The sequence below is a fragment of the Podarcis gaigeae genome, assembly GCF_964106915.1.
Source record: "Podarcis gaigeae genome assembly, chromosome: Z".
Classification (NCBI taxonomy): Eukaryota; Metazoa; Chordata; class Lepidosauria; order Squamata; family Lacertidae; genus Podarcis; species Podarcis gaigeae.
This window is the reverse complement of record NC_139691.1, coordinates 19,352,870-19,365,205: the sequence shown is the minus strand read 5'-3', so window position 1 is coordinate 19,365,205 and position 12,336 is coordinate 19,352,870. Positions and strand designations below refer to the sequence as shown.

At 45.2% G+C, this 12,336-nt stretch overlaps 1 protein-coding gene across 2 annotated transcripts in view; it reads right to left on the bottom strand.

The window, feature by feature from the left end:
- The window catches only part of LOC310836672 (gamma-aminobutyric acid receptor subunit gamma-4), a 41,368-nt gene extending 32,925 nt beyond the window's left edge, over positions 1–8,443 (bottom strand). The window contains exon 1 of one of the 2 annotated variants that reach the window (XM_083722347.1): positions 7,726–8,443. In XM_083722347.1, coding sequence (XP_083578473.1) covers positions 7,726–7,940 — 215 coding nt within the window. In that variant the 5' untranslated portion in view covers positions 7,941–8,443. The remainder of the gene's footprint in view (positions 1–7,725) is intronic. The other variant, XM_083722346.1, reaches the window with a different exon arrangement.
- Between the last annotated feature and the right edge of the window lie 3,893 nt (positions 8,444–12,336).

The window sequence follows — 12,336 nt, the reverse complement described above, 5'->3', positions numbered from 1 at the left end:
AAGGTCACAGTTCCATGGATCTCACAGCCTGCAGCCTGTTTGGCTGGATGGACAAGAGTTGCCATATATCAAAAAGTAAAATTCCTGACATCTGCAAAATTGACAAACCCCAAAATTGTTGAGCATTTTTGGGAAACAAACCCAAATTGTTTAGCTCTTTCCCCCAACAGTAATTTTTAAGGTTTTGGAACTGTTTCCACTGCTTTTTCCATGTTGCCATACATCTGGGTTTTCCCTGACATTTTGCTGCTTCGGCAAATCCCCCCCCCCCGGGCCCATTTTTACACCCCAAAACCAGGACATGTCAGGAATTTTCCTTATGCTTGACAAGCCTAGGATGGACTGAAGGCAGCTCCATCTGTTCATGAGAGGGATCAATCACTGGCAAAAGAGGGATGTAGGAGAAGGGCATTATTTGTGACAAGGAGGCTTGGCAGCAAGGAAGTGATCAAGGTCTCAGTTTACCATCTTCACTCTTCTCTCAAAGTGCCCTCTAACAGCATGTAGTAATTTGCATGGATAAACTGGTTCCTCACTTAAAGGCCTGCTGTGGATTTCCAATCACATTTTCAAAGAAGTCCTGTGAGACAATGGTTGATCTGCTGACAGCATTGTTGCCAACACAACAATATACACCTCAGCTCCAGTTTCAAATAATTTTCTAAGCAAGGACTGGGTCTTCCTCTCCTCCCGGGAGAATATCTGTCATGGTCATGCTATCTTCTAAATAGTGTATGCACTGAAATTTGGGGGAGGATTTCTTCAAACTAGTCAATTAATCACCTGACATATTTAACGAATTAATTATCTCAGACCGTATCTGTATTGGATTTGAAATCCTTTTTTATATATATGAAATTGTTTTATATGTGTTTTCATTGCTAAATATGCTTCAAGGTGTTTCAAAGGAAGTGATCTGTAAAAGAAATTAATTAATCATCTGATATAAACTAAAGGCTTAGGATACCTCTCAGTCCAAGTTGAAAGCTCAGCTTTTGGTTTAGTTTCAAAATCAAAACTAGTTCAGGTGTTGTTGTTGTTTTAAGGTGAAGAAGGAATAGGAGGAGGAGCACAGCAGCTGCGGGCTACAGGGGCTGGCAGTGGGTTCTGTGCAGGGCTGGTGGGGGTTAGGATCTGGCCCTTGGCAAATGCCTCCCCTTGACCTGGGGATTGTGGCTGCACAAACCTACTGAAAGGGAGCACTAATGGGTCTATTCAGGATTTAGAGACAACAGCCAAAGGAATAACCACAGATATCCAGGATGGAGACTGAGCTGAGCCTCATCAGAGGGCTCTGTCCCTGTTAGAACATCATCCAGAGGAGAGTTGTTCTTTACCTGTCTGTCCCCCATCACTGGATAACTGCATCTGGGACCGACCTTTCAAACTGCGGGCCCAGGCTTCTTATTCTGTGTTTATGGATCCAGCCCCAGGACTTTTCTCTTGAGGTCATCATCACAGCAAATCCCCCCATCTTTCCCTCCCCCCCCCTTGGAAAAGCATCATGGCCTCAGGGTGCCCTGGAGAGGGCTCAGCTTGCCTCCTTGGCTCTCGTGTTGTTGTCTGCTGCCTCTAGCCTTTCCACAACTGCCCTCAAAAGGACACTGTGACTGCTTGGGGTGATGCATGGCAGAGAAGAGACAGGTGAGAGGCTCTGCACTGCAATGGGACCAAAGACCCCTCTGGCTCATGAGCAGACTGTCTCTTTGTCAGTGAAGTTTTTCATTTTGAATTTTAAGTTTTATTTTTGAATTTGGCACATTTTTCTCAATTTTTCAATTTTGTGATGATCCCCCCCCCCCAATTTTTTTAATATTTGAGATTGCTAGTGTGAATGTTATTGTTGAGGCAAACTTTAAGCTGTCCAAACTTACAGAGGACAACTATATCTGCTGGAGAATATAATAATAATAATAATAATAATAATAATAATAATAATAATAATAATAATAATAATTTCCCCAGACACTCTAGGCGGCTCCCAACAGAATATTAAAAAACATGATAAACCATCAAACATTAAAAACTTCCCTAAACAGAAACCAGATTTAAATGAAATGCATTTTGCCATGCATTGAGCTAGAATGGATCAGAGGAGGGAGCCAAGAAGCCATAACAGCAATGGGGAGATGGGATTAAGAGAGTGATATAGCAGCATCACTCCCCTTTGACAATATTTCAGCTTCTGAAATGATTCACACAGCGAAAGACGAAACTGCTGCTCAGATGCTTGATAATCTAGAGGCTGCATCTACATATACAAGCAAGACCTAAGGGTTTTAGTAGACCACAAGCTAAACATGAGTCAACAATGTGATACAGCAGCAAAAACACACACCCTAATGCTCTTCTAGGCTGCATCAATAGAAGTATAGTGTCCACATCCAAGGGAAATAAGTAAGTACTGCTCTATTCTGCCTAGGTCAGACTACACGTAGAATACAGTTCTTGGTGCCACATTTAAGAAAGATATTGACAAGCTGGAACATGTACAGAGGAGGGCAACCAAGATGATCAAGGGTTTGAAAATCAAGCCTTTTAAGAAACAGTTGAGGGAGTTTTTGAGGTTATTAATACTGCACATTTGGAAGCAGTTGAATGAATAAAAACTGACTCTTATTTGAAATAAAAATTCTCCAGTGCAAAATTATGGTTCAGAATCTTTACTTACAGAACTTTAACTCCAAACATAACACTAAAAGTTACATTCAGTTAGATGCATGATTTCTTACACTGTTCCCATCATAAGGCATAATGTCTTAGATCAAAAATATCTTGCATGCTGAGCTAAAAATCAAAGCTCTGACTCTTCTCCATTCCAGCCTCCATTATCCTGAGGCTGTTTACTGGAAACAGAATCAACACATCCTTTCTCTTCAGTAGCTTGAAAAACAAAAGAGCACCCCCACCTAAGATGAATGTCTACAGATTAGCATATGCATAGACCTGTAACACAATCCTTTTTCATGAGATTTAAACATCTTGTGACTGGGCCACAAAGATACAGCCCCACTTAATGATTAACTAGTTAGGCTCTCTTCAGCCTCAATGGAAATTTCCAGTCATGTTTCACAGTATAATGCAGGCAGATTATATATTTATTTTCCATTCCAATACAGTGGTACCTCGGGTTAAGTACTTAATTCATTCTGGAGGTCCACTCTTAACCTGAAATCTGTTCTTAACTTGAAGCACCACTTTAGCTAATGGGGCCTCCAGATGCCGCTGCGCTGCTGGAGCACGATTTCTGTTCTTATCCTGAAGCAAAGTTCTTAACCCGAGGTACTATTTCTGGGTTAGCGGAGTCTGTAACCTGAAGCGTCAGTAACCTGAAGCTTCTGTAACCCAAGGTACCACTGTATATATTAAACAGTTAACAGGAGTTTAGCTTAGAAAATAAAAGACTGATATGAGATATGATCGCCATCTTCAAAAATCCAAAGGGCTAATACATGGAATATAGAACAAGCTTGTTTTCCCCTGTTCTGGAGGGTACAACCCAAACCAATGACCAAGTTACAAGAAAGGAGATTCTGACTAAACACCAGGAAGAGATTTCTAACAGTAAGAGCTGTTAAGATAGTGTGACAAACTCCCTTGGAAGGTGGCGCACTCTTCTTCCTTGGAGGTTTCTACACAGAGATTGGATGGCCATTTGTCCTGGATGCTTTAGTTGAGATTTCTGCATTGCAGGGGGTTGGGCTAGATCAGTGTTTCCCAACCCTGGGTCTCCAGCTGCTTTTGGACTACAGTTCCCATCATTCCTGACCACTGGTCTTGCTAGCTAGGGATGGTGGGAGTTGTAGTGCAAAAACAGCTGGAGACCCAAGGTTGGGAAACACTGCTAGATAATGCTCTGGATCTCTTCCACCTCTACAATTCTATGATTCTATAGGTTCAGGTATACTAAGTGGCAATTGAAGTGAAAGAGAACCCTTGCAGTGAGTCCTGTATGTTGCAGAACTGAACTGAAACACGATGAATGTGTCCACTTTGGGCAGAAAAGGTTTCAGTGTATTGTTTCAGAAAACCCTCAACCCTAGTCACAGATAATGGCAGAGTATTGTTCAAATGATGTGACAAGCCTTCTGGAAGAGGGGTGTTCCCTACACCCCACAACAGAGTGCAGCTGCAGAGAGAAAGATCTAGTGCGGAAGTGGCAAGATGCATGCAAATTTTCCCAAACGTATGTGGGGAGACGGAGTAGCCACTGTGGAATGCCTCCAAAACAGACTACCAACTAAGGGAACTATATACACACCTTTTGAACTTTCACACCCAACTTGTTACACATACATGTTTTTGGCAGCATTGTCCATAGCTACATATTCAAAGAGAATAGGCACAAGCTGGACTCCAGAACAGAAAAAAAAATGAATTCTACTTAGTTACTCTTCTGGAGGAGAATGCTACAGAATTATGGGCTTAAAGACAGGAAATGTCAGCTCAAGACATGTAGTTTATTTTGATGAGCACAGCAAAGCTGACAAAAGAGGAACTGTTGTAAATTTCTCTGAGCAACCACAGGAAGAAACACAAGACGTCATGTACTTCCCACAACTAATATAACTGCCCAGATCTGCAGTCTACTGTAACAGCACCCTTGTACAGGGGATGAACAGGAAGAAGGCACAGAGGACTAGACTTCTGGGAGTAGCAGCAGAAGTGATGAGGACCAGTCTGATGGGGAGATGCCTGAATTTGAAGAAAGTGATGAGGAAACTGAGGCAATTCCAGAACCAGAGGTCAGACACTCAGCCAGATCAAACAGAGGTGTTCCACCACTAACACTGTCCTATATTGTGAGGTTGGTGCAACCCCTAGAACCAGGGAAGAGATAGAAGGGATGCTAGACACTGAAGCTTGCCTCTGGATGAATCCTACACAGGAAAAAAATAGATGCACTGCACCAGAACAAAATCTGGTCTCTCATCAAGCTTCCTCAGAAGAAGGGGATTGGAAGTAAGTGGGTGATCAAGGTAAAGCAGGGTACAGATAATTCAGGGCTATAAAGTGAGGTTGGTAACCTGTGGCTCCTCTCAGAAATACTAAGAAGACTATGATGGAACATTTGATCCTGTTGTAAGATACACTACCATTAGAATTATTTTAAGCATAGCAGCTTCTAAGCAAATGGAAGTGAGACACATAGACATTACAGCAGCATTTTTGCACAGCAAAATCTCTGACGAAAAGATTTACATGAAGTAATCCAAAGTTTTTATCTAACCAAATTAAGTACATTTAGTGTACTTAAACTTCAGAAGTGACTCTATGGCCTCAAGCAGGCTACTAGGCAGGGGTCAGCAAACTTTTTCAGCAGGGGGCCGGTCTACTGTCCCTCAGACCTTGTGGGGGGCCAGACTATTTTTTGGGGGGGGGGGACAAAAAAACGAGCAAATTCCTATGCCCCACAAATAACCCAGAGATGCATTTTAAATAAAAGCACACATTCTACTCATGTAAAAACACCAGGCAGGCCCCACAAATAACCCAGAGATGTATTTTAAATAAAAGCACACATTCTACTCATGTAAAAACACGCTGATTCCCAGACCATCCACGGGCTGGATTTAGAAGGTGTTTGGGCTGGATCTGGCCCCGTCCTTAGTTTGCCAACCCATGTGCTAGAGCATGGAATAAAAAGTTACATAGAATGCTCATACAACTAGAGTACAAACAAGGCTACACAGAAAAGTATTTGTACACTAAATGCAAAAATGGACTATTTTGGACATTTTGGACATTATGTTTTGGCATTTGCTGATGATTTTTTTATTGCAACTGAAAATGACCAGGACTACACAAAAGTTGTAAAGCATCTAAGCAAGGATGTGGAGGTTAAAGAATTAGGAAAAGCTCACTACTATTTAGATAGTAGAGAAGAAGATTAATAATTTCTTCTAAGTCAAAAGCAGAATGTCACTGAACTGCTTGACAATCTGGGGATGCAAGAAGCACACCCAGTTGCAACACCTATGAACACTGGCTTTTTAAAGAGCCAAGAACACTCAAGACTATTGCCTGACAACAATCAGTACAGGTCAGCAAAAGGAAAACTTTTGTACCTGACCACCACCACTAGGCCAGATATTGGCAACACAGTTGAAATTCTGAGCAAAAAAGTAGGATCACCCACTGAACTGTAAACTTAAGTTGCCAGCTGACAGTTACCCTGAACTCATAGGTTAAATTGACATTGACTAGGATGGGGACTCTAAAGAGTTTAAATCCACAGGTGTTTATTTTTCCTCATGTTTGCAAAGGCTCCCATTTCTTCGGGCAATTATAAACAGAATGGTGTACATTTATCTTCCACAGTCTGAACATGCAGCTGCCTGCTACAGAGGTGTGCAGAGAGTTAGCCTGGCTCGATGAACTGACCAAAGACTTTGGGCTAGTGCAGGAGAGGACCTTTTGACTGATAGAGAACAACCAGAGTTGTCTGAAGCTGTCATGGAGTGAGAGTTTTCACTCAAGAACCAAGCATATTGGGGGAATTTATCACCTTGCGCGTGAGGCAATTCAAGATGTACTTGTAGAACTGGCTTATTGCCAGACAAAATAAATAACTGCTGATCTTCTCACCAAACCTCTACTGAGAGACAGTTTCCAGAATCTTCGAGTCAAGATGGGACTCAGGGTGGTTAATAAAATGTGCATGAAATTGTTATATATGCCTGTGAAGGGGGTTGTGGAGAAATGATGCTCCAGTCAAAATGTAAAATTCCATGTTTGCTGGATGAACAAAGGCTGAAGACACAATGCATCCCCTGTAAATTCCTAGAGGGCACTCTGTGAGGTCACACCCTCTGCTTGGAGGGGCAGGAAAGGTAACAGTAGGAATATAATTCTTATTACCTCCTTCCTGCTCAGAGAACACCCTCTTTCTCACCATGCAGCTGTAGGATAGGATGCAGGGTCTGTGTGGTCCTGATCTAAATAATGTATTTTGTAATCTAGAAATGTACTTTGCCTGACTTATTTCACTGCTATTTTCTACTTGATTCGAGTCTGCAACTATGTAAGAAAACAATATTTTTATGTCCTTACATTACCGACTCCTGTGTTGTTATTTTATTTAGAGGAATAAATAAAGGAGAAGATCTAGTCTGCCAAAGGCATCCTGGATAACTATAACTAAGCTGCACAGCTTAGTTCCTAGTTTCCTTGTCAAGGCTGTGAAGGATGGTATATTTTTAACTCTGATAACAACATGTGAATCTCACTCAAGTGAATAAAAAGAAAGATAGTTAATAAATAATATATCCTATCCCACCTTCCAAATCTATCCCAGCAGCTGCCTCTCTCCCCCTCTTGCTTCTGAACCATCCTAACTTGAGTCTTAAAGAAGGTCAGAGAAGCCTCCCAGCCAGGGGACCTGATGCTGCTCCACTAAGCGCTTGCAAAGAGCCTGGAATCCCCTCTCCGCACAGACATCCCCATTTTACAGGCGCGAAGGGTGAGGCCAAGCAGGCAGTTCCCCTTCCACCTTTCTCCGCGGGACACGACTCGGAGTGCCTGCGCTCAGACTAAAAGGTCCCCAGAGATCTCCCGCCCTCCTCAGTCACCATGCAGGGAACAAGTGTGGCATTCTCAAACAAGTTGTTTGGGCTGGGGTATGCCAGAGCGCGGCGGCGGTGGCGACGTGTCCGTGGCCGACTTGTCGTAGGTCCCAGAGAGAGTATGGGGCATGCTGGAGCCGTAGGCAGGGCGCTTGCTCACCTCGTTTGGGAGGCTGGACCGAGGACCAGGCACATCAGGAGAACTTTCCCAGCGCTCATCCTCAGGAGGGCGCTGCCGGAGCCCCGCCGCAGGCGCCTGGAGGTACTCCTCCACCTTCGAGGAGGCAGGCAGGCAGGCAGGCAGCCGGACCACCGTACGAGAAAGGCGTCGGCGTCGGCAGGAAACCCGTCCTCCTGGTCCGGACAGTAGCGCATCCGCCGTGGGGACGGCCTCTGTGGGGACGGGACGCGGGACTACACGGTCTGGGCTCCGGAAGCGCAAACACTTGTGGCTGCCGCCGCCGCTACCAGCGAGCAAGTAAGGAATCGGTGGAGAAGTGGCGGCGGCGGCAGCGAAGGGACCGGCATTCCCTCAGGAGGGTGCCTCGACGTGCTGGCAGCAACGAGCACAGCCGAGCGCAATCCGATCCGAACCGCAAGCCTGGAGGGCGCGTGAGTGGGGGAGTCGCGCCAACCCTCCGCCGAAGCGCGACTAGGCGCTGCCGCCCGTCGGGCGAGATCGACACGTCCACAGCCTCTCAGCCCAGCCCTCTCCTCGCTCTCTTGCTTGGGCTACCGACTCCTGGCTCCCCCTTATCCTTCGGGAGAGAAGGGTAAAAGTTTAGCATCGCGCCGCCTAGCCGCCCTCCGCTGTTTTGGCCCAGCAAGCGAAGTGTGTGCGTGAGACGCAACCGGCCGGGCTAGCGGGCGTGCAGGAGAGCGGCTCCCATCCTACTGGGTCCTAACGCCCCATCTGCTGGTCTTGGGTGGAGGAAGGAGCCGGCGACACTGGCAAAGAGCAGCGTCCCCAGGCCCCCAAAGGCAGTGTCCCTCGATATGCCAGAGGGCTACTCCCGGGGGAAGGAGGGTCTGGACGAGCCGAAGGAAGTTAGAAGGGGCTGCGCGGGAAATGCTGGAAGGTCTTCACCCGCTGTTAGAAGGAGAGCAAGGAGGGAGCCAGTATAACTTCTCTAGAGAGGGAATTCCAAATTTGCTTGTGAGCAGCTACCACTGAGAAGGCCTCTCCCATTCAGTGGACCTGTCAAGTCATGAGGCTCTTACAAATTTCTAACTACTTTGGGGGATATCATACACACAAGTGGCTACCAGCCATGAAGGTTATGCTCTGTTTCCACAGTTAGAGGGAATAATGCTTTTTTCTACTAGTTGTTGGGAACTGCAGGGTAAGAGCAGAGCACTCTTGGGATTGGGTTCTGCTTGTGGGCTTTTTCTGAGAGGAGATAGGATAGCCATTTTCAAATATATATAAAGCACTGTCAAATGGAAGATGGTACAAGCTTGTTTTCTCAACCAGCTACAAATCCACATAACAGTTACCTCGTCCAGCCAACATTTTACCAAATTTTCTGCAAGAATATCAAGATACACTACATCCACAGAATTCCCCTGATCTACCAAGCTTGTAACTCTATCAAAAAGAAAGAGATTTGTCTGGCATGACTCGCTTTTGAGCAACTCATGCTGGGTCTTAGTAATCACAGCATCCTTTTGTATGTGCTCACAGATTGATTGTTTAATTACCTGTTTAATTAGGACCTTTCCTGTTATCACTGTAAAGCTCACTGGACAGTAGTTACCTGGGTCTTCTCCCCTCCCCCTTTGAAGACGGAGACAACATTTACCTGCCTCCAGTTTGCAGGGACTTCACCTCTTCTCCAAGAATTCTCAAGGATTATAGACAAAAGCTCCAAGATTACATCCACAAGCTCCTTGGCTTCAGCTCATCAGGCCCTGGAGATTTGAATTCATTTAAAGTACCGTAACTAGGTGTTCCTTTACCACCTCTTTTCCTATCTTCAGTTGCAGCTACTTCCTGGCATTGTTTATTCTGTTATCACTAGGTTTGGCACTGCTTTCCTTTTGGATGTAGACAGAGGCAAAGTAGGTGTTCAGCAGTTCTGCCTTCTCTATGCCACCTAATAGCATTTTTCCACCTTCTCCACACAGAGGATGTGCTACTTGCTTGTTCTTCCTCTTGCTTCAAACATAGCTGAAGAAACCTTTTTAATTCTTTTTAACCTGTCTCGCAAGCCTGAGCTCATTCTGAGCTTTGGCCTGAGTGACATTCACCCTGCAGCTGTTGGCTATTCATGCATACTCTCCCTTTGTGATTTCCTCTTTCTTCAATTTATTATACATGCCCTTCTTAAATCTTAGCTCATCTCTAAGCTCCTTATGCAGCCCCACCATTTTCTTTAGATGCCTCCCACTTCTCTTTCTTGTTAGAATTGTCTGCATTTGTGCCTTCAATATTTCACCTCTAAGAAATTCCCATCCATCTTGGACACCCTTCTCTTTTGATTATTTCTGACATGGGATTTCACCTGGTAGTTCCTTCAGCTTTTGGAAACCAGCCTTCTTAAAGCCCAGAGTGCATGCCTGACTACACTCAGCTTTCTTTCACCTCTATATAGTGAAACTCAGGAGAAAACAATTACTTCCTCCCAAGTTTTTTTAGTACTTCCATTTGGGTGATCAGTTCTTCTCTTTTGGTGAGGACCAGGTCCAAGACAGATGATCCCTTTGTTGCTTCTTCCACCTTCTGGGAAATGAAATTGTCAGTGAGGCTATGGAGCAATTTGTTGGACCTTACATTCATGGCAGAGTTTGAGTCCCAACAAATGTCTAGTCTCCCATTGCAACTATATCTCTCCTTTTTGATCCTTTGGTAATCAGCTCTAGGAAGGCGTTATCCAAGTCTGGCTTGGCGATCTATGGCAAACACCCACTGTAAGGTCACTGTTGTTTCCTTCTCCTACAGTTTTTACCCATATACTCTCAATATGCCTTCCGGGTCATGGGTCACTTTACAAGCAGAATGCTACTACTCCTCCCTTCCTGTTTAGTCTATTCCCTCTAATACACCTGTATTTCTACATTCTAGTCCTTAGTTTCATCCCACCAGGTTTCAGTAATGCCTACTAGGTCATATTTGCCATCCTGCATTTAAAGCTCTGATTTGTCCTCCTTGTTTCCCATACTCTGCATTTGTGTAGAGCCAATGATACCATGAGTCATTCTCTCCACCTGCTTCCTTCTTGTAGTTCCTTGCCCTTTAGCAGGTTTCTGGAGTACCACCTCAGTTTCCTGTGCATCAATGAAGCTATTATCCCCAGGACCAGGTGTTCCCCTGTCATCTGTAGTGTTGCTTCCCTCACCCTCGGGATTTAGTTTAAAGCTCTCCTGATCAGGTTCACAAGACTCTAAGCAAGCACGTTCATGCCAACTGCTGTGAGGTACAACTCATCTTTTTACAAGAAAGTCTTCCTCAAGGAAGCAGAGACTTGTGCTTTCCAACAATGGATCATGGAGGCAGAGAAGAGCCACTACATACATTTTTCCAATACTGTTTTAAATCTATCAGATTTGGTGTCCACCACTGCCTCTCATGGGAGAGAATTCCATAGCTTATGTGATGCATGGTAGTACTTCCTTTCATCCATACTCAGTCTTCCAAAATTCACCTGCATTGCATGCCCATGAGTTCTAGTGTTATGAGAGAGGGAGGAAAACTCAGGCCTTTTCCTCAAGAGGTAGACTGGGGCTACAGGAGAGATAAGACGTTCGAGAAGGCAGCTCATGGTGGCCTGGCAATTGCCTCATGTGGACAGTTGTTGCGCTGCTGAGTTCTGCAGTACAAGTGGCAGTTGACAGTCATGCTGCTCAGATTCACACTGATAGTTCCAGTCCTTGGTGCAGGAAGGCTGAATCTCCCACCCCTTCCTGGCCAAGTGGTTTGTTGTTAAGGAGTGTCTTTTCTGTGTTTAGGCCATAGTCTTCTATTTGAGGAGCTCAAGGTTCTAAGCCCCAAACAAAATGAACTTTTTCATCCATTGCCCCCTGCTCTCTGTGCCCTCCCTCAAACTTGCCCTCAGTGCTTGTCCTCAATGGGCTCATTCTTATTGGGCAATGATGAGGCAAAATTAGGGTTTGTCTCTTAGCAAAGGTAACCCCAGAGGAGGCAGGTGTATTTGGGCACCAGTCACCACCTGGTATTAGCCAGCCCTCACCTGCCTGCTTTCTTACTTCCAACCAGTGCAGAAGATGATCTGCTTGTCAGCTTCCTTCTCCTTAAGCTCACTGTTGCCCTTTGTAGAATTTGGCAGGGAAGAGGAGGAGAAGGAGGAGGAGGAGAAGGGTGGAAAACTAGGATTAATTGGCTTTGCTGGTCACTGAATTTGGCTTCATTTGGTCTCTCGGCTTTCTGCCCTATTTGTTCCAAAGGGTGCCAGCCTACAGCCCTGTTCTGTTGTATGATAATTGGAAGGCATGTTGTGGCACTGCTGCCCCTACTCATTGAAGGGTAACCTGGCCTGTGGGCCTTTGAGAAGCCCAGCCGCACTGAGGTGATGATGACTCTGGGTGGAGCAATATACTCAATGATGTAAGCATCTCTCCTGTCCTATGGTCCCTCTTCAAGGGCAGTTGTCCCACACCAGACAAGCCAGCTGGGAAGAACCAGCGCAGAGCAGATGCTCTGTCCTGTCTTGCACATCATTGATCAGCCCTCCAGCTGGTCTCTGCTTCCAGCATCATTAGAGCCAGTGATGCTGCATGGATGAAGCAGGAAGGATTCATTTGGCTTCCAGGA